The sequence below is a fragment of the Berghia stephanieae genome, chromosome 6, assembly GCF_034508935.2.
Source record: "Berghia stephanieae isolate SIO BIC M18660-M18661 chromosome 6, UCSD_Bste_1.3, whole genome shotgun sequence".
In the NCBI taxonomy this organism is placed as follows: domain Eukaryota; kingdom Metazoa; phylum Mollusca; class Gastropoda; order Nudibranchia; family Aeolidiidae; genus Berghia; species Berghia stephanieae.
Window position 1 is genome coordinate 64,151,000 of NC_088365.1, and position 23,516 is coordinate 64,174,515.

A 23,516-nucleotide genomic window follows, 5' to 3' on the forward strand; every position below is an offset into this window, starting at 1 on the left:
GTTTTGAATAATTTTGATTCTGAATTTATTTATCTTTTTTTTTAATACAAAATTCCCAAGGTTAAGAAAATGAATGTTTTCCCTCAACTAAAAATTCTGTAATAAAACTTTGTAAGAATTCACAATGTGATAACCAAAAAAGTAGTCTAATAATTCGTCATTTCAATTGATAATTAGAACACGGAAATTTATCTATTTGGGTTTAGGGTTACTTTTTTTTAAAATATATATTTTTTTATTTTTGTTAGTTTGTTTTCTTTTTCATTTTTTTTTTCTTTTCCTACTTAAATGTTAAAACAGCATTTAAAAGAGAAGGCAAAGTGAGTAGTGTGAACATGAAAACATGGGACGGGACGGCCTTGTTTGCGGTGCCTACATGTAGGGACATATTTGCAGGTCTAATAACCGAATGCAATTATGGGCTTGAGTTAACATTCTTGTAATTAATGAACAATATTTTGTGTTTTGAGAGTATTCAATTACTAGAGCACTTGCTTCACACGCAAATCTACTGGAATTGATCCAGACTGAAGTCATGATTTTTGTCTGACCACCTAGTTCACCCAACAATGAATCGGTAGCTGGATCTGTATGATCTAATGGAAAGTACTTTGTGAGAGATTAATGTAATATCAAAAGGGTAGAAAGCAATTATTATTGTCTATTTAAATCTTTAGAAACTGAGATGCACTCCAGCACCGTGAGCATTGAGGTTCTAAAGGACTGCATTTTTCTTTGGTGGTGTTGAGAGTACTTCCATTTTTTTTAAAACGAGCCCATAACACTTTGGGTTATCAGACAAGTAAATAAGTACCAGTGTTATCGGTCTTCTCCATTCCCTCACGTCAGTGTCATGCTCTCTGACATCTTCACTGCCACAAAAGGGTTGTCATCATCCTTAATGGAGAAAAATAAATAAATGCAAAACAGGTTAATGAAAAAATAAATTCTTTGATTCGTCCAGTGAGAGAGAAAGGAAGGGGAAGAAGAAGAAGTAGTAGTAGTAAAAGAAAACGAAGAAGAAGAAGACGACGAAACAATGACAAAATAATTTTCTTTAACGAGGTATTCAATAAAACCAGTAGGTGTAATAAGTTAGAAAAAATCCATTACCATCCCACTGCCTCCTCCAATGAGTTTGTTTTTCAAACGGCCAAAGAAAGAAGTGCTTTTATCCCCGACATAGTGGACGTCGTCCTCGTCATCTTCCATCCCACAAGTGTCGGCAGCTGGCATCTCCCCATCACGGCCACCGGCTGTCTCCACCAGCTTGCTGTATTTATACTCCAGGCTACCAGAAAATAACATAAATTACACATTGTTTTTATATGAGGCAGTGACACACCAGGAGGAAATAGAATACTAAATTACACATTGTTATTATACCAATACCAGGAAGAAACACACACTTGGCCAACAGAAGGAAATAATAGAATAGAATATTATACATTGTTATTATACGAGACAGAGGCATAATCTAGGCTACCAGAAGGAAATAACCCAATATATATAACACATTGTCTTCAGACCGACCCATTTCTGAGTGCTGAACTCCAGTAAAAAGACATTATGAACTTACTACTTTCCCTTTAGGAGGTGATTGAAAAATATACCGAGGGATTATAACTGACATACTGAATTCTGAAAATATATGGAAAATTGGCAACCTTGAAAGCTGTTGAGATGAGAACTAGTGGGGAAAAACATGAAAGAAGACAGAAACACCCCCCCCCCCCCCCAACCCCCTCCCGGAGATTTGGCATATCTGCCAGACTCACTTTTTATTTCTGGACCAGCAGTAGATGAGCAAGATTACGAGAATCAACCCCACTCCAATGGCTATGGGAATAGACACCATTATCTGAAATAAGATCAATGAACGAATGAATGACAGACTTGATAAAGATCAAAATGTCTGTCAAAACCCTTCTACAGGCAACATCAACAAAATAATAAAAAAATAAAAAAATTCCCTTTATTCACCCCATAGGGGAAATTTGTCTCTAGGGTCTATTCCAAAGGAAGACTGGAAAAACCCAGGCGTCAGCCGCAGTGCACGCCACAAATTGAGCTAGGGCAAGGTGACTTGCTCAAGACCACACAGCGCAGCGGCACAGTGATCGAACTCAATACCTTTCGTGTATACAAGCAAAGACCATACAGCTGAGCCACGCTTAAATATTAAATGATGATAAAATATCAATCTGGAAGCAGGACAGCAAAGGACTGCAAATGATATCTGGTATAATGCTTTGATCATTATCATTATCGTCATTATTTGGATCGGAAGGTCATGGGTTCAAGCCCAACTGAGCAACGCACAGTTGAGTACTTGCAAAATTAAATACTCTTTACTCACATTCTCTTACCATACTCTCGGGTGTAAAATGAATACTTGGCCGCTTAAACAGCTTTGTCTCTGTCCGAAAAATTGTAATATCGCCTAACAAGATTCATGTCTCGCCCTGCATGTTTTGTGTTGCTGTAGGCTAGGGACCCCTTGGAAAGCGCTTTAGCATGTTTAGTGGATATTGCACTATACAAATGCTCTAGTTTTCCAAAACAAGTATCATCAGTCCAGGGTTTATCCTGATTTCTGTAGTCCTAGACTGAGATATTACATGCATTATGATCAGATTTTAAAGGCCTTCTTCTGACAAACATTGTGTTCAAATCCAGGAATTGGCTAAAAACTTATGTACAACAGAGTGTTTGAAGTTGTTACAGTTATAAACAAATAAATGATAAATTTTTAATCAATTTTTCTCATGTTTTAAAAAAAATGTGGAGATAGAACCAGTTAATCCTCATCCCAAGAATTGTTAGCTACCCTTTTGAGAGAACTTAAATCTGCCGTAAAGAAAAGATCTGCCAAATCTTGACAAACCAATTAGCCCACTCATTGCTGGGTAGATGGGATGAGTCGTGAAATAAAAAGTAAACACTTACAGCAAAAGGAAGTATCTTGCAAGTCTGCTTGGTTGGGGTCAGATCAGAGTCAGGCAGTTGCAAACAGTGTCTATAACAGATATAAATAAATTATTTTTAAAATATGCATATAATATATTGATGCTATGCCTTGAGCTTTTTAAAAAATCACAAATCCGCCAGTCGGATATAACGTACCAACACACAAAACTGTGTGGGGCAACGTGGCTCAGTGTGGTATGGTCTTTGCTTCGTACCCGAAAGGTACCGAGTTCAATCAACTGCCACTGTGTTGTGTGGCCTTGAGCAAGTGACATCGCCCTAGCTCAATTTGTGGTGCTGCTCTGCGGCTGACACCTGGGTTATTCCAGTCTTCCCTAGAGACAAATTTCCCCTATGGGATGCATAAAGGGAATTTTTTTAATTTGAAAAAAAAATGTTTATTTATTTAACTTTAAACGTTTATAATACAATTAGAGAGAACTATTTATAAAAATGGTTGGCTAAAAAAAAATAACAGAGCTGAGTGACGTCAATTTTGTTCCACCTATATCTTTTTCTCATGGTATCACTTTGCTCAATGCACTTTTACTATTTCTTTTTCCACTACGAAACTATGGCAATGCCAATGATCTTCAGAGGACCGTGGAATTTGTTACCAGCATCAAAATCCAGCTTTGATCTACCTCGGGGGAATGGAAGAAGGAGAGGAAGAAGAATAAAATTTATTCTCCTAAATTTCCATTTCGTAAAGTTTTATTTTGCTTATTCTCTTTGATACCCATTGCATGCCATCACGCTTGCAAAAACAGTCAGAGCTTCAAGTAAGATAGTCCTTCACACCCAATGTGAGTGTGGTAATGCCCCAAAGACACGACAGGATTTAAACTAAACTAGAGCATTTGTATATAGCGTAATATCCACTAAATGTGCTCAAAGCACTTTAGAAGGGGTCCCTAGCCAACAACAAGACTTAACATGTTGGTATAGACATGATGCTTCTTTTAGGCGATATTACAATTTTTTTCCGACAGAAACAGCGCCGTTCATGGCCAGGTAAGGCCTACTCATTTTTACACCTTACTCATTTTACACCTAAATACGGAGAGAGAATGTGAGTTATGAGACTTTTCAAAGAAGTCAAATATGCACCAGTCAGAGCGGGACTTAAACTCTCCTGGTCCAAAGGCAAGTGTCAGTATAGTTTTTATTTGTTGGCTAAAGAAGGGTAATGAGCCCAGAACGTTCCATGTTAGCTATTTTGTTCTTTTTCGAAGCAGCTATATACTCATTATTGTTAATTACTTTTTACAGTCCACAGCTTCTTAAATAAATTAAATTGAATTCAGCTTTTTATATAGTGCAATCTCCACTAAACATGCTCAAAGCGCTTTACAAGGGGTCCCTGGCCAATAGCAACACATAACATGTAGGACGGGACATGTTGCCTGTTAGGCGATATTACAATTTTTTCGGGCAGAGACAACGCTGTGAACAGCCAGGTACTCATTTTACACCTAAGTACGGTGAGAGAATGTGAGTAAAGAGCCTTTTTCAAGAACTCAACTATGCGCCGAGCAAGGCTTGAACCCAAGACCTTCCGATCCGAAAGCGAGTGTCTTACCACAAGACCCTGGGATCCTTGTTGGAGGATCATCAAAGACTGGTTGACAAGCGACAGGAGAAGTTAAACTCCACTCCTACCCAGAAGGTGGATAGGGGAAAAGCCCTGTAATGAGATATCTGCTAATACTAAATAAGCAGTCCCAGACCAAAATCATGGGAGACTGTTTGGCAAGGCCGAGTACCCATCAGCCATCCATGCTAGGTTACTGCCCCACTGCCATGTGGGCCAGTGGTCTTGGTCGACCAAAGGCTAAGTAAGCAGATCCTAACAGAAAAGCAGGACGAAGACAAAACCCCTGGGCTAAAAGACTCAAATAGCCCGGACAGGCATAACCCTCTCCTTACCAACCATAGGAAAATCATCACATTTGTTACGATCCAACCAGAACTTTTATCATTCAGATTTATTTTGTAAATCACACAATTTAAAGAAAAATGTTTTATTATACAGCTATAAAAACGTGACACTGTGTTTGTAGAGTTCATTTTGCTGATCAATATTATGCATAGAATGTATTTGTTGCTTTTCTGTTTGAGTAAGAAAAACATATTTTTATGTTGGGTGGGTGTGAAATTTTGGGAAAAATTCTGAAAATGGCTGGAAAGGACAATGTTAACTGCCGAACCCAAAAACTGGAGCGACACGCAAACACCTGAACAAATCGTAATGTCAAACTGGAATGAAACATACAACGTTGAGCTTCGCAATCCAAAAACTTACTTGGGTGGGAAGTAATGAATTTCCTGCTCTCCACTGACACACTCTCCTTTGACCACATGATAGTCTTCCTTCGTACATTTGGGACAAGCCAATCTGGACAACCACAGGAAGTGGAACAAGCAGCCATCGCATGTGCCATCTGAGCATTTTGGAGGCAGTTGTATTTTCCCTTCCCCTTCCTCCTTGGGATCACATCTGAGGCTGATGATGCTCGTCCTACCCTTGGGGCAAACGCTTGTTTGACTGACAATAAAAATATTTTTTTTGGTCATTTTAAACCTTCTTTAAATTTCGATATGGACACCGTTTGATTACGACAGGATATATCTTATTTTAACTCGAACATTTTTATAGTATGATGTCACCAAAATGTGCTTAAAGCACTTTATAAGGGATCCATGGCCAAGGGCTACATTTAACATATAGATGAGATATGATGCCTGCAAGCCGATATGACATGTATCAAAACATGGACAGGGAAAACGCTGTTTCCAGCCAAGTACTCATTTTACACCTGATTATAGTGAGAGAATCTTCGTAAACAGCCTGTTCTAAAAACTTAACTTTGCACCGTTCAGAACTGGACTCGTTCGAGTTCTCCTGACCTACTAGTCTGAACGTCAGTGTCATACCACAAGACCACCGAACCGCACATAAATTAAAATAAATTTGTCCCTTTGATTCTAATCGAATTGAATTTTACTTTTCCTGTGTGATTCAATACGTAATGGTAAACAATTTTACACCTGCGCTGCTGTTCTGAATTTGATGCCATAATTTAAATTGTGCTTATCTGTCTTTCTCAGTGAAAAGCGTTTATTTATTTAATTTTTTTTTAAAGAATAAAGAAACTTTGATTTTTAAAGAGATCAATAGTCAATTTTTTTTTTTTTAATTGTTCACATTGTCTGGTATTTGGATGCTTCATATTCATAATTCGCCTTACCCGCCAGATTCATAATAGAAGTGAATATCTCTCTCTGTGTCTGTTAAAGAAACAAAAAGAATGATATGTATGATCATACTATTCCGTTATTCCTTAGAGACATAAAAATCATGGAGGATGGGGGGGGGGGGGGGGGGGCACATTAATAATTAATAGAGTAGACCTTCAGAGCCATTTGGCCCATGGAGCCGGAGTTTATCCCAGTTTCTATAGCGTGAAATGGACAATAGCAATTGCTTGCTATCCTTTGGATAGGATGCTAGTCTATCGCAAAGTTCTTTCCACCAAATCTAACAGACTCAGTTACCCATTCACTGCTGGGTGAACAGGGGGGTCAGAAAAAAATCTCGACTGCATGCACCCGGGATTGACTTCAGTCCCTCTATCGGGACCCCCTGGGGGGAGGGGGGGCACATTTACCCTCTATATTTACAATTTGAAAACAAGATAAAGTTCTTTCTCTAACTTTAGTCCATAGCTTACATTGTAACCAAGCGGGCTTTAGAGAAGGAGACTTGTTCTGGATTTTCAGTCCCCGCCAGTGGGGCCATTGGTTCAAAAAGGATTTCTAGCAAATATACTACTTTTCTGCAAATGTACATTTCCCTTCAATATGCTGTCCTTGATTATAAACAAATATACAGTTTTCTGATATTTTGGTCCTCATTTTTCTAATATAATTTATGTGACAAACAATGATTGCATATCATTTGCTAATTCGGTCTAGGAGACTAAATAAGGGCATTTATTATTTAAAGAATAATGGTTTCTACTCGTGATAAACGACCATTCAGAGTAAAGTGACCATAAAAATAAAGGAAATGTATCAAAATAAATGTCCTAAAATTAGTGGTGTGAAGTGAAATGCTATTTACATGACATTGAATGGCCCTATTGTATTGCAATTCAAGCCACAATCAAAGCTGATATGGTTGCGATGCTTTCGGTTAAGCTTTCCCATTAAAAGTTTTGTCCATGCCATAATTTTCTTTTGTTATTCTTATATTATTTTTTTTTTAAACATAACCACAAGGGAAATGTAGCGACTATCTAGGATCAAGTTTAAACAGCCTGTACGAGATTAAAATGGATAGCTCACATAGCGATTCCTTTTTTTTTTTTTTTCTACTCTGAATACAATTATACTTGAGCTTTTATATAGCGCAATAGCCACTAAAAGTGCTTAAAGCGCTTTACATGGGGTCCCTGACCAACAGCAATGCATAACAAGTAGACTGAGACATGACACCTATTAGGCGACATTACAATTTTTTTACCGACATAGACAACCCTGTTATCGGCCAGGTACTCATTTTACACCTGAGTACAGTGAGAGAATGTGAGTAAAGAGTCTTTTCCAAGGACACAACTATGCGCTGGGCAAGGTTCGAACCCAGGACCTTCCGATCCGAAAGCAAGTGTCATACCACAAGACCACATGGCCGCACAATCATATACAATCTTCTCACCTTCAGACGGGAAGCCTTCCTTCTCATACAAGTCAGCCAAGCTGATATTGGTCTTAATCTTGGTAAGATGGGTTCCCAGGCTGAAATGTAAAGAGAACAGATATATAAAGCTTTCATTGGCGTTATCTTATGTGATCCATTGCGTCAACTTAGTATTGTAACGGAGTGGTTTTTGTAATATATCCAAGTGACTCTAAACATGTGGGGGTCCCGATAGCTCAGTTGGTAGAGCACTCGCTTCACAACCAAAGGGATCAAGATCGATCCCAGGTGCAGTCGAGATTTTTTTCCGACCCCCCCCCCCCCCCCCCCCCCCCCCCCCCCCACCCCTGTCCACCCAGCAGTGAATGGGTAGTTGAGTCTGTTAGATTTGGCAGACAGTACTTTGCAATAGACTAGTGTCCTATCCAAAGGATAGCAAGCAATTGCTATTGTCCGTTTCACACAATAGAAACCAGAATTAACTCCGGCACCATGGGCTTAATGGCTCTGAAGGACTACTTTACTCTTAACATGTAAAATTTAAAAATTGAGCATTTATATAGCGCAATATCCACTAAACATGCTCAAAGCACTTTACAAGGGGTCATGAGACAATCCTGTGTTATTTGTAAACTGTTGTAACCACTCTCTGGTGAAGAGTTTCAAGTGTTTTTGGATTGTCTTTGATTATTATTATTATTATTATTATTATTATTATTATTATTATTATTATTATTATTATTATTATTATTATTATTATTAATATTAATATTATTATTATTATTTATTATTATTATTGTTATTATTATTATTATTATTATTATATTATTATTATCATTATTATTAGTAGTAGTAGTAGTATTATTAGTATTATTATCATTATTATTATTATCATCATCACCATCATCATCGTCATCATTATCATCAGCATTATCATTATTACATGTAGGAATGAACCAGACAGAGAGAAATGAGTTTTGAGTAAAAATAACCAAATCAAGTAAAAAATAAAATTTTCAAGTTAACGGAAATAAAGTTTAAGCATCTTAGTCTGAGAAATCAGTAAATACTGATTCAATACATGTTATCTGCAGGTATTATTTCCATTGTACCTGACGGGTTGTGTAGACATGACAGGCATATCAGGACCTCCATCGGGTACCAGTGTCGAACGACAAATCATGGCAGACAGGCGGCCTGGTTGGTTTAGCAACTGTTGAAACAAGATATATATATATATAAATTTTTAAAAAAATAATAAATTTAAAAAAAAAAAAAAAAAAAAATATATATATATATATATATATATATATATATATATATATATATATATATATATATATATATATATATATATATATATATATATATATATATATATATATATATATATATATTATATATATATATATATATATATATATATATTGTGTTCATCATATTCTTTATAATATAATAAATAATAAAAAGTATAAGAGCTATGCCAAAATATCAACTTTTGTCAACATTTCTTTGAAACTGAGAAAGTATTTCTGCTAAACTAATGCTAGCTGGAGTGTTAGTTTTAAAATTATTTTTTAACCAATTCAACCCCAGAGAAACTGATGAACATGGTAGTTTTTTGGGTTTTTTTTTAAATTTTCCTTTTTGTTTTAGGTTTTTTTTTTTTTTTTTTTTTTTTTTTTGGGGGGGGGGGGGGGGGGGGGGGTAGTTCAAATCTCAAATAGGGTTAACCCAGTACAGACACATCTCTCCATTCCGAACACCACCGTTCCAGCATTTTGTCCGGATTACAGAGACATTCGGTTGGTGGAATCAGTCCCTAAAGTGTTACAAATAAAGAAGGAAGAAAATCCGTCCCCAGGCAACCTGTCCCGATAATGGAGACATCTGGATTGTGGAGTTCCGGATTCTTCTTAAAGGAGTCCTTCAGAGACATTGGGCCCATGGAGCCGGAGTTTCTATCACGTGAAACGGACAATAACACAATAGCAATTGCTTGCTATCCTTTGGATACGACACCAGTCGATTGCAAAGTACTTTCTGCCAAATCTAACAGACTCAGCTACCCATTCACTGCTGGGTGGAAAAGGGGGGGGGGGGGGTCGGAAAAAAATCTCGACTGCACCTGGGATCATGGGTGAAAGTTAATGGGCATCAATTTGCCTGAAAGACAGGCCGGTGAAGCCAGTTTGCCTGAAAAAGATTCTAATTTAATTTTTTGCGATCTGCGACTCACCAGTTGGGTGCCAACCTTCCCAGAGTGAAAAGTGTATTTAATTCTATGATCCTTAAGATGGTTTGTTTGTTTTTTAGAGAAAAAACAAAAAGAAAAGAAAAAAAAGTATTTATTAGTCTGCACAATTGAGAACAAAATTTATATATAAAAGCTAATACCAAACCCAAATCAAAATAAATGATTTTCGTCATTTAAACACTCATTCGTAGCAATCTCTAGTGATTACAGTATTACCTGATTTATGAAGACACTTAAGATATGTCATCACTTTAAATTTGTATAGTAAAAGGCTCAGGAAGTGCAATACCAAGGGCGATTACGATTCCCAACACCCCAAAGAAGTGATCAAGAGATCCCAACCATGGTATTTGTTTTGATGCTAGTGTTGGTATAGGTTGTTGTAGTGATGATGCTCTGGTGGTCATGGTGATAATGATGATGATGTAGTGGTAGTGGTCGTGATAATGTCATTGCTCTGATGGTGGTTGTAGCAGTGGTGACTGATACTACTACAACTCCTTCTACTACTTTTGGTTCAAATATGGGAAATACCAACCTATGTAATATACCTACAGCGTTCTTACAGCTCCCCCTTTAATAATAATAATAATTTAAAAGTTAGACTCATACAAAATATTTTTTTTTTTTAATATATTATAAATTTAAAAAGTTAAAATAAAGTATTTTCAGTTGTATTATAAAGGGAAATAACCCATTTATCTTTACGTTTATTAGCAATACAGTCCTTGATTGTAGGCTTCATTGTCAAAGATGTTGGTTCTATTTTATTTTCACTTGTCAAGTTCTATTTAACAAGAAGTAGAAGCTTAAATGAGATCTGAGACCATTTGAAGTATAAAATAAGCTTATATGCACAATTCAATGCAAATATTCAAAAGTGGTGTGAAAGGCTATAGTGAAAACCAGCGTTTAATAACCAACTGAAAAGATAAATATAGTACAAAAGGTGACGCACCACCTGCTGTGTCCGCTGAAAACAGATCAAATGTATGACACATGTGATCAATTGTCACCTTTGAAAGAAAATTAAATAGTCTACAGTGCATTTCCGGCATATGCCTGGGATCGAGCTTGGTCCCTTTGCGTGAGAACCGAGTGCTCTACCAACTGAGCTATCAGGGTTCCGGAATAGAGAGACCCAACTGTATTGGTGTTTTGCTTTTGTATCAGATGTTACAGAACCTATCTTTTGAGACAACCATATATATATATATATATATATATATATATATATATATATATAGAAAGAGAGAGAGAGAGAAATATATATATGTGTATATAGATATATATATATATATATAATCCAATTGGCCTTACATACCAGATTCCAGAACAATGCCAAGTTGTAAATAATGAACAACAACTAAAAAAATTTTTTTTATATTATAGCGTTCCATCTAGAGAAACTGATGAAAATCACAGTTTATTTTTTTGTTTTATTCAAAAAAAATCTAGTACCTATTGGTGTCTTTTTTTTTCTTTTTATTTTGGTATCTTTGGGACAACCTCATATATATATATTATATATATATATATTATATATATATATATATATATATATATATATATATATATATATATATATATATATATATATATATATATATATATATATATCCAAAGGCAAGTGTCATATATATATATATATATATATATATATATATATATATATATATATATATATATATATATATATATATATATATATATATATATATATATATATACATGATATTGTAATTGTCAATTGAAGCATTCAAATTAGCCTTACTAAAATTCAAAAAAAAAAAAAATTTTTAAAAAGTCAAGCTTTTATAAAACGCAATATTCCCTTAACGAGGGGTCTCGAACAGAGAGTAACACTTAACATGAAAGAGGAGACATGACACCTATAAGGCAATTTTACTTCTTTTTTTTTTTAGAGACAGAGACACTGTTTTTAATGGCCAGGTACTCATTTTACACCTGGGTACTATAAGAGAATGTGAGTGAAGAGTCTTTTCCAAGGACTCAACTAGCCACTGCTCAGAGCGGGACTCGAACCCAGAACCTTCTGATCTGAATGCCACGAGGCCGCATAGCAGCAAAAAGTCAAGTGATAAATAATGAGAAACAACTAAATATTTAGCACCTGTGTGTATCAAATTAAAAACAAGTATGGAATCTTCATCTCCTCAAGTCAAAGAGCGAAAATAAAAAAATAGTAAATAAATAAATCAAATATTTTTAGAAAACAATAAAACTTGAGCTTTTATATAGCCCAATATCCACTCAACATGCTCAGCAGCACGTAACATGTAAAACGATACACGATGCATGTTAGGTGATATCACAATATTTTTTACGACTGAGACAATGCTGTTAACAGCCAGGTACTCATTTTACACCTGATTAAGGTGAGAGAATGTGAGTAAAGTGCCTTTTTCAAGGCCTCAACTATGTGATGTTCAGAGCGAGACTCGAACGTAAGACCTTCTGATCCAAAGGCAAGTGTCATACCACAAGACCACATAGCCACATAAAATCAACTGAAAAATAATGAGAAACAACAAAAAATTTTAGCAACCCGTGTGTATTGAATCTTTGTCTCCTCAACTCAAAAAGCGAAAATCTATAAAAAGTAAATAAATCAAATATTGAGTAAAAGTAAAGGTTGCGTGTTCTTCTGATCATTTGGGTAATTTGCAGCTATGTGGTCTTGTCGTATGACACTTTATGATCCGACGTTTCTAGGTTCGAGCTTGCTCAGTTGATGGATGAGTCCTTGGAAAAAGCTCTTTACTCACATTCTCTCACTGTATTCAGGTGTAAAATGAGTACCTAGCTGTTAACAGTCTTATCTCTGTCTGAAAAAAAAATTGTAATATTGCCTGACAGGCATCATGTCTCATTCTACATGTTACATGCTGCTGTTGGTCCTACGTAAAGCGCTTTGAGCACGTTTAGTGGATAGTGAGCTATATAAAAGTTCAATTTTTTTTTTAATATTATGACATGGAGGTGGTAGATTACAATCTCAAATTTCTGAAATGAATTTATTCAAGCCAATACAGCATGACTGCATTCCAGACTCAAATCAACAGGGGAAGGGGGGGGGGGGGGGGATGGGGTCTTGCATTCATAAATCATAACCAAAACAATAAATAAATAACATAACCCTTCACCCATCGTGCACCTATTTGCAGGTCTGAAAACCCAAATTATTATTGTCTCATCGTTGTAATGACGGACATACTCTCAAACCAATGAAAAAAAAAACAAAAAATCTTCCATTACAACAATGTTAAATCAGGCCCATAATTGCGTTCTGTTATCAGACCTGCTCATTTGTGCAACTAGCCTTCACTCAAAATTTTTTAATTTTTTTTTAATGAAAATAAATGTTTTAAAAAATTTTTAAAGATCAAAAAAAAAAAAAAAAAGAATATATGTGATTGGCCTCGTATTCATCTTAAAATCATAAAAATTAAAATGTAAAAAAAAAAAATTACAAAATTTAAGATGAAGATGAAATAAGGGATGGATGGATCACTAAAAATTTGATATTTGATCATTTCAGGTTATAAATAATATACGCTATTCAAAATTCTATTAAATAATAATCTTACACGACTTAACAAAAATGTAAAATAAGGACATCTGGATCAAAACATTCATAATTTGTCTCAAATCTATCTCATGTTGGCGCGAATATGTAAATTTTAATCTGGCTTAGTTGTTTTACAGATGGAGAGGGGAGTATTTTTTTTTAGTTAATCATCAATATTATTATTTACAATCGCCTTTAAAATATTCTGCGAAGACAAATATAATATGTTTTCTACTTTTAGATCTGAGATCTGGTGATTCTGAGAAACTTTTAATCAAGCAAAAACAAATTAATGTAGTTTGAAAGGTATAAATGATAGAAGTGGATATAATAATAAAATCAAGAAAAAATTTGCATTTCAAAAACAAAACAAAACAAAAAATTGCTTAGGACCTCAACCATATTGTGTAACCAAAAAACTTTTAAAAGGATGTTTACCTCAACCAGGCATTCAAAATGAAAACATCAATAACAAAAAAGATAAATCTCATATCTCTGGATCTTTAAGTTGGCCAATAGGGCTTTGCAATTAGCAGTAGAAAAAAAAAATGTTTAAATCAGAACAAGAATCATCCATTTCTTAAAACTTTCAATCAGGACTGGATAACACCTAGTGATCCAATCACTGTCGATTGCGTCATATCAGAAGTATGGCACGTGGCTTATTTTTTAATTATTTTTTTTTTAATTTCAAAACATCATTAAACTAAAATCTGTACAAAACTTGCTTTAATTTTTTAGTGTCAAAGGTCATGCATATTAAATATAAAGACAAGGCATGAATTTGAAAACAAAAACGGTTTCCAAAATTGAAAATTAAAACCAAAAAAGCAACATTTTAATGGCAAAAAAAAAAAAAAAGATAATAATTGTTTTATGATATATAACAAACAGTGTATGGGTGCCGAAACCTTTTGAATCCCACGAAATAATACATACTTTATTTAAAGTGATAATTTCCTGGGCTTTTTCTTCTCGGTGCTATTAATGTATAATGTATTATAATAGTAATAATAAATATAGTGATAGTAATAATGATAGTGATAATAATAATAATAATAATAATAATAATAATAATAATAATAATAATAATAATAATAATAATAATAATAATAGTGATGATGATGATGATGATGATGATGATGATGATGATGATGATGATGATGATGATGATGATGATGATGATGATGATAATGATGAATAAATAAATTCATTAATTAAACAAATAAATAAAATACACCAGACAATAATGAAATCTCCAAACACGATACAAGGAGATTCTACCATAAGGGATAGGTGTTGACCTAACACAAATTTTTATTGATAAAACTATTTTTTTTAAAAGAAGAAAAACCAAAAATAAAAAAAATAAAAACCACGACAAAGAGCTTCTAAGAATCATTGACTATCTTTAATAAAATATTAAAATAATAAATCTTATTTATATAGCGCATTATCCGTATTACATAATGCTCAATGCATCCCTAGGAAACATAAGAATCTTAAAATTTTGATTCCTTTGTTTGGAAGAGTTCTCTTCCTTGAAGACTTTCTGATGCAGCTTGATAAACCTGAAAAGGCTGATCGTATTTTACTTGTACGTATAGGCACATGCCTTCACTTAAAGGGGAAACGATTAACATTTTACTCAACTAAATACGAGGAGTAGTAGTTTAAAAATAAAAATCTGAAAAGGCTGATCGTATTTTACTTTTACGTATAGAGACAGGCCTACACTTAAAGGGGAAACGATTAACATTTTATTTACTCAGTTCAATACAAGTAATAGACCTACTAGATTAAAAATAAAAATCTGAAAAGGCTGATCGTATTTTACTTTTACGTATAGGCACATGCCTTCACTTAAAGGGGAAACGATTAACATTTTACTCAACTAAATATAAGGAGTAGTAGTTTAAAAATAAAAATCTGAAAAGGCTGATCATATTTTACTTTTACGTATAGAGACAGGCCTACACTTAATATAAAGAATTGAACAAGTGTGTATTAAAGGTGCCAGACAAAGCAAATCAGTTGAACTCGACTGGGGATTGAACCTCAGACCTTCTGATTAGTGGGGGTTTTTTCTTGTACTTTTCTTTCTTGCTTTGTCTGGCACCTTTCATACACACTTGTTCAGTTCTTTATCTTACACAGGTACCTGCTCCTTAGTTTCTTAACTTGGCCTACACTTAGAAGGGGAAACGGATCAACATTTTACAAAATACGAGTAGTAGTAGTTTAAAAAATCATAACATCATCAAAGCAGCCTGATTGTTTTGTGATGATATTTTTTGTATTTTTTCCCCTGCACTTATCTGTCACTGTTTCATACAACCTTTTTGAGATTTTTATCTTACACCAGTGCCTGCCCCTTTATTAGTCACTTTGTCAGTTTAACGATCACATGACACAAACTACATACCATGGCTTCTGCAGTGACGTTGTTCACACAGGTGGGTAAATCTTTGTCTTTGTGATTACACAGAGTGAAATTGAATCCATGGTAATACTGCACGCCACTGGCCATGAACAAACGTGCCCCGGACACAAAATGGACACTGAAAAGATTGGTTTTTTTAAAAAATTGTTTTATTATTAATTGTGATCCATCCTGTCAGATTGGTATTACTTTGGGATAGGGCCTACTATAAAATGAGAAAATCGGTGTATCCTCAGAATTTTTTTTTTTTAATTGATCATTTTATGGTTTTTTAGGCATAAAAAACAAACTCGTTCTCGTAAATGCATCACTTATATAAATTAAAGTTATCGAAGTTTAGCTTTAAAATTTTTTTTTTTTAATTGAGCTTTTATATAGCGCAATATCCACTAAACGTGCTCAAAGCGCTTTACAAAATTAAAATATTTAAATTTAGCTTGAAATTAATTTATCTAAGTTTAAGTTAAAACTAATTAAGGGAGGAGGGAGTCTTGATAGCTCAGTTGGTAGAGCACTCGGTTCACATTTGAGGGAATTGAGTTCTATTCCGGTTGAAGCCCAAATTTTTTTTCTGACCCCCTTGTTCACCCAGCAGTGATTGGGTTGCTGGGTCTGTTATATCTGGAAGAAAGTATTTTGACATAGACTAACACCTTATCCAAAGGATAGCAAGCAAGTGCTATTGTTCGTTTCACATAGTAGAAACTATGATAAACCCCAGCTCCATGGGCCTTATGTTTCTGAAGGACTATTGTTCACCATTAGTAAATGGTAAATGGTGGTAAATAACATCGTTTGTCTAAACCTCAAAGCGCATTTACATGAAGTCATAGACATTAGAAACAAATTATGTCATGTAATATCATAATCATTAAGGATGACATAGATAGGTCAAAAGACCTTTAAATACCTGTTAATTCTAAATTAATGCATGGGTATTATAATGACATATCATTTGATAATTCATGCTATAGATAACCATGACATTTCTGTTGCACAAACTCTATTTATCATGGTTATCTGTAGCATGAATTATCAAATGATATGTAATTATAATACCCATGCACCGATTTGAAATTAACAGGTATTTAAAGGTCTTTTGACCTATGTAACCCTTAACCCCCACCTTACCACCCAAAGGAAAATCGTCACATTCGTTACCATGCAGCCAACATTTTTCTCATTCTAATTTCTTTTGTACATCATAATATTTGAACAAAAATGTTTGCTACAGTTAAAGTATATTGGCGCTGTGTTGAAGAGCTCGTTTAGCAGAAATAAATATGTCTAGCAAGAACTAACAGATTTTGTGTTTGAGTGAAATAAGCTATTTTTGTATAGGTTGGGTGTGAAGTTTTGGGGACAATCCGGAAAATGGCCAGTAAGGAGAGAGTTAATGTTTATGATATAATATGACATAATATGTTTCTAATGTCTATGACTTCTTGTAAAAGTGCTTTGAGGTTTAGACAAAAGATGTTATATGTCAGTTTTAAAAAATAGACTATCCATCACTATCTATCCTGACTGACCCATCAAGAGGTGAGAAGTCGTAGGTCCTGCCAGCATCATCTGTTAAACGGCAATCAGATCGGCAAGTTGTTCCTTCAACAGGATGCAGTCCTTCACCACAAGGTTTACAAGACTCTCTACCCCATGCATTCTTGCTGGGCAGTACGGTGCCTTGAGGGCACTGGGAGCATCTTTGGGTCAGACTGTCGATGAAGTACCCATCAGGACACGGAAGACACCTTAGATGAAAAGAAAAAAAAAAGGGAAAAATTAAAAGTTATGAGATAGTAGAAAATGTAAGATGTGTGTATGAAAGGTGCCAGACAAAGCAAGAAGAAAAATACAAGAAAAAAAACCATCCCAAAAAATCAGTGACCTCGACTGGGGATCGAACCTCCGACCTTCTGATTACCGGTCAGACATGCTACCATTTATCTTGCACCAGTGCCTGCTCCTGAATTTTTTTTAATTTGATATTTACAAAATGTAACCTAAGGCTGTTACATGCCATAGTTGATGCCAGTCAGAATTATGTCAATTTTATAATTCACAAAATATTTTCTTTTAGTAGAAGATGCAACCTTTGACAGTTGAATGTCATATTTGATGTAAGACAGAATTATCTTAATGTTATAATTCACAAAATATCTTTTTTTAATAGAAGATAACCTAAGCTATTGTGCATACTGTATTTGATACCAGACAGAATTATGTCAATGTTACAATTCACATTTTTTTTTAAACAGCCAATAAGATTTTCTTATTTTAATGAAGGTTTAAAGTTTCAAGTTATTCCAACAGCCTTGTATTTTTGCCCGCCGTTACTGCGTCCAAATGACTTGTCCCACAATGACCTACAGCATTGAATTGAATTCAGTACAAATCTCTCAATCTAAGATTTCATGGTCAAATTAAGCAGTAAATGTACCAGATTGACAGATGTTCGAATACTCAATACTTTTGTCTTTAACATAAAAATGACTCTGTCTCTCTCTTCTTTATTTACACGAAGCAATGATAATAAATGCAGAAATTTGGGACAAGGCACTGGTGTAAGATAAATATCTGAGAAAATGTTTATGAAATAGTGCCAGACAAAAGCAAGTAAGAAATATACAAGAAAGAAAAAACATCCTCGACAGGGGACTGTTTCATACATTTTTTTTTCAAATCTTTAATGATGTTAAACATATTTCTATGACTATATCAAATGAAAATGATGATGGTGATGATGATGATGATGATGATGATGATGATGATGATGATGATGATGATGATGATGATGATGATGATGATGATGATGATGATGATGCTAATGATGACACACTGACTACGGGGATCAAAAATATAGAGAGATGTCATTTATATGAGACAAATATTTGTCAAAATATATCATCTTATCAACGATGCAAATTTCCTTCAAATACATTTTCACTTTCCCATGCCTATTATTATTTCAAAACTTAAACTAGGCTGTTGGAAACCCCTGTTTTTACAGAATCGAAGTGAAAATCTCTTTATATATCTATCACACTTATTTTCTTCACTGCAAATAGCACATGGAATATAGTGACAATGATGAAAAAAATTTTTTATTTGAAATATATATATATATATATATATATATATATATATATATATATATATATATATATATTATTTAAAATATTTACCACAATATATATACATAGAGAGAGAGAGAGAGAGAGAGAGAGAGAGAGAGAGAGAGAGAGAGAGAGAGAGAGAGAGAGAGAGAGAGAGAGAGAGAGAGAGAGAGAGAGAGAGAGAGAGAGAGAGAGAGAGAGAGAGAGAGAGAGAGAGAGAGAGAAAACAAAACAATATGCACACACACACACACACACATACATATATATATATATATATATATATATATATATATATATATATATATATATATATATATATGTATGTGTGTGTGTGTGTGTGTGTGTGTGTGTGTGTGTGTGTGTGTGTGTGTGTGTGTGTGTGTGTGTCAGTGTGAAAAGAAAGGGTGAAACAATTCAAGTTTTACCCGTCACCAGTTTTGCCCTCTGGACAGGATTCACACTTGATGGCACCACCGCCAATTGTGTTAGTGACCTTGATGGAATGCATCTTGACATAGCTGGCCAGTCGATCGTAATCTCCCCCTTCGTCTGTGGCTGCTGTAAAGTCGTTTGGTTGGAACGCCCAAGTCAGGTCAAAAGAGTTATTTGTGAAAATTTCTTGACTGGAGATGGAATGGGAATCAGAAAAGATTTTATTACAGAGTAATAAACAAAAAAAAAGAATATAGCAGGGTTTTTTTTAAAAAAAGAACAAAATACGAAACATGCAAGTTTCGGGCTCAAAACCCTTCTTCAGCTACAAAAAAAAAAAAAAAACAAAAACAAACAAACAAAGGATACAGAAATACATAACTTTAAAAAACAGATGTATTTATGTTTTTATTGTTTTTCATTATTGGCTGAAGAAAGGTTTTGAGCCTGAAAAATTTTGTGTTTCGTATTTTGTTCTTTTTTTTTTTTAACCAATTATATTTATATTTGTTTATTCCATTTTACAGCAACAGATTCTCGCACCTTAGTATCACTTGATTTATTATTACAGAGTTGATTTAAAAAGCTTGTTTATAAAGGAAGGGGGAAGGGGGGGGGGGGGCAATGAGCAACAGTAGTATGGTCTTTGCTTCGCATACCCAGAAGGTACCAAGTTGCCATGCTGTGTGGCCTTGAGTACATCACTTCATCCTCCTACACTCAGGTGATAACACCTGCTGTGCTGGTATTGGGGTTCATTTTAACCGGTTAACTTACTCAATCCTAGAGATTTTTTTTTGCTACTTTTCAAAATTGGAAACAAATGTATTAAAAATGAGCATGTACATAGATAGTTTTATTCAACTACCATTAACATGTAATAATTAATAACATTAGCTGTGATACTACGCCTATAATTTGTCAGAAAAATGTAATAAATAGGCATGGGGTAAAAGTAACCCAGGGTGTACTACGGATATAGTCGGCGTTAGGGTTGAGTGAGTTAACTGCCATACTCTGGAAAAACACGTAGTTCAAAATTAGGTCAGAAAACTCGTTCTTCAAATATCACTCGATTTAAATGACCCTCACCTTGGCACAAACTCTCAAACCTGGCACCTCGCAAGGTTTCAGGTTTGAGAGTTTTTCATCAAGATGAGGGTCATTTAAGTTGATCGATATAATATGAAGGACGAGTTTCCTGGACATATTTTTAAATACGTGTCTTGCCAGAGTACAGCAGTTATAGACATTGTTGAGGAAAATAAAAATAGTAACTTAAAGCATGGAGGGCTAAATATTCAATTCATGGTCTGACCACTAAAATAATTTCAAATTCAGATTTTAATATCTAGTTCATTCCTTAAAAAATAATAATTTCAGACAACCTGTCAAAAATTTTAAGTCTCACCTGAATTGCATTTTCTTAAAAGACTCCTCCCAAGCGACTAAAACAGTATTTCTGCCACTGGCATCCTAAGAATAGAAGTTAGAAAAAAAAAAAATTGAGCATTTATATAGTGCAATATCCAGTGAATGTGCTAAAGCACTTTACAAGCACCTTACAGCCAACAGCAATACTTAACAGGTAGGAACGAGACACAATATCTGTAAGGTGATAGTACAATTTTTTCCGACAGAGACAACACTGTTAATGGTCAGGTTCTCATTTTACACCTGAGTACGGTAAAAAGATGTGAGTAAAGAGCCTTTTCCGAAGACTCAACTATGCGCCGCTCAGACCAGGACTCAAACCAAGGACCTTCCAATCCGAAGACAAGTGTCGTACCACAGGACTGCATCACCAGAAAAATTTATTTGCAATGTTATAAATCTGTTAGTATCAAGCAGAAAACTTGTAAGCTTCAAAGTAGTGGTAAAGTAGTCCTTTAAGCACATAGTATAGGACCGGAGTTTATCTCAGTTTTCTATAGCGTGGAATGGACAATAGCATTTGCTTGATACCCTTTGGACAGGATGGTAATCTACCGCAAAGTACTTTCCAACAGACCCCAGCTACCCAATCACTGCTGGGGAGACTGACAATCTCGATACACCGAAGATCTCCTCATTTACGTAAAGTAGTGCTCTACCCAACCCCCCACCCCCCCCCCCCCCCCCCCCCCCCCCACCCCCACATTTAGTGGATATTTGCAATATAAAGTATTATATTTTCTTTTTTAATTAGGAGAAGGAGGAGGAGAGAGAGAAAAAAGGGGGAGAGGAGAAGAGGAAGAGGAAGAGATAGAGGAGGAGGAGGAGAAGGAGGAGAAGGAGAAAGAGGAAGAGATGGAGGAGGAGGGAGAAGAGGAAGAGATAGAAGAGGAGGGAGAAGAGGAAGAGTAAGAGGAGGAAGAGATATTCAAGGCAGAGAAGAAGAGGACGTAGCAATAATAGATTTCTACACTCACAGAGAGCAGCAATAACTGGCAAGGACCCTCACAATGCATCTCCATTTCAAACGTCACCTTTGCTAAGGGGATGGGTTTCCCATCAATCGTACCAGTCTCTCCTTTAAATCCAGGCAATGTCAGACTGAGAACTAAGAACACTTGCTCATCTTGCTTGCCGTAAACTGTCCTGGCATGGTCTCCCACAGCCACCCATCCCGCTGATTTAGAACATGCTATCACTTTAAAAGAAAAAAGAAAATTATGGGAGCATCGTCTCAAAACAGTTTTTTAATTTGGAGTAACATTGATGCTCAGAGCTGAAAGTATAGTCTTGATTATGACATCATGACATTTGTATAGCTTTCTTATCCATTAAATTATGACATTTGTATAGCTTTCTTATCCACTATGTTATGACATGTGTATAGCTTTCTTATCCACTATGTTATGAAATTCGTATAGCTTTCTTATCCAGTATATTATGACATTTGTATAACTTTCTTATCCCTTATGTTATGACATTGGTATAGCTTATTTACTCACTATAACATGAGATTTGTACAGCTTTCTTATTCACTATATCATGACATTTGTACAGCTTTCTTACTCACTATATGACATTTTGTACAGCTTTCTCATTTTCTTATTCTTTATATCATGACATTTGTACAGCATTATTATTCACTATATCATGACATTTGCACAGCTTTCTTATTCTCTATATCATGACATTTCATTTGTACAGCTTTCTTATTCACTTTGCCATGGCATTTGTACAGTTTTCTTATCCACTAGGTTATGAAATTTGCAAAGCTTCCTTGTTCACTATGTTATGACCTTTGTCCGACTATGTGGTCTGATGATATGACACTCCCTTCAGGCAGGCAGGTCCAGGGTTCAAGTCCCACCCTGAGCAGTGCATGGTTGAGTCCTTAGACAAGGCTCTTTACCCACATTCTTTTATTGTACTTAGGTGTAAAGTGAGTACCTCGTCGTTAACAGTCTCTGTCGGGAAATTTGTAATATCGCTTTACAGGCATCACGTCTCATCTTACATGTTAAGTGTTGCTGTTGGCTAGGGACCCCTTGTAAAGAGCTTTGAGCATGTTTAGTAGATTTCGCACTATATAAATGCTCCAATTTTGTTGTTGTTTTTTTTTTTTTGGTAGTTTTCTTATCCACTTAGATTTCTTATCCAATATATCATGGCATATTAATACTTATCTGGAATAAACAGTAATGTTTTTGTATATATTCACAGCACTGAAAACATTGTCAGTCATGTTCATACCTCCAAGAGCAATGCAGTGAGAGGATATATTTGGGGGCAGCGTGTTCCATCTTGTATGATCCAATGTGTAGATAGGAGCTGTGTTCATGGGACATATGCGGCACTTGGAATTGTAGTCTGAAATTTTACACATTAAAAATTGTTGGGGGGTTTTTTTCTCCTTTTTTAAAATGATAGAATAGAAAATTCAAAAGAAGAAAAAGTCGGGCAATCATTTAGACGCATTGCAGTTGACACCATTCTAGTATTTTGGGAACAACTACTCAAAAATGGGGTAATGAAATTGAAACTAAACTATTTTGGCCACACGACTCGCC

The 23,516-nt window shown here is 34.9% G+C and overlaps 1 protein-coding gene across 2 annotated transcripts in view; it reads right to left on the reverse strand.

The window, feature by feature from the left end:
- Positions 1-456: 456 nt before the first annotated feature.
- Positions 457-23,516, reverse strand: part of LOC144975437 (endosome/lysosome-associated apoptosis and autophagy regulator family member 2-like) — a 43,157-nt gene continuing 20,097 nt past the window's right edge. The window contains exons 10-24 of one of the 2 annotated variants that reach the window (XM_078919501.1): positions 23,200-23,316; positions 21,927-22,147; positions 20,927-20,991; positions 19,509-19,706; positions 17,497-17,715; positions 15,947-16,082; positions 14,461-14,502; positions 8,785-8,885; positions 7,691-7,770; positions 6,222-6,261; positions 5,276-5,518; positions 2,950-3,019; positions 1,779-1,861; positions 1,114-1,291; positions 457-897 (exon numbers count right to left, since the gene is read on the reverse strand). In XM_078919501.1, coding sequence (XP_078775627.1) covers positions 841-897; positions 1,114-1,291; positions 1,779-1,861; positions 2,950-3,019; positions 5,276-5,518; positions 6,222-6,261; positions 7,691-7,770; positions 8,785-8,885; positions 14,461-14,502; positions 15,947-16,082; positions 17,497-17,715; positions 19,509-19,706; positions 20,927-20,991; positions 21,927-22,147; positions 23,200-23,316 — 1,850 coding nt within the window. In that variant the 3' untranslated portion in view covers positions 457-840. The remainder of the gene's footprint in view (positions 898-1,113; positions 1,292-1,778; positions 1,862-2,949; positions 3,020-5,275; positions 5,519-6,221; positions 6,262-7,690; positions 7,771-8,784; positions 8,886-14,460; positions 14,503-15,946; positions 16,083-17,496; positions 17,716-19,508; positions 19,707-20,926; positions 20,992-21,926; positions 22,148-23,199; positions 23,317-23,516) is intronic. The other variant, XM_078919502.1, reaches the window with a different exon arrangement.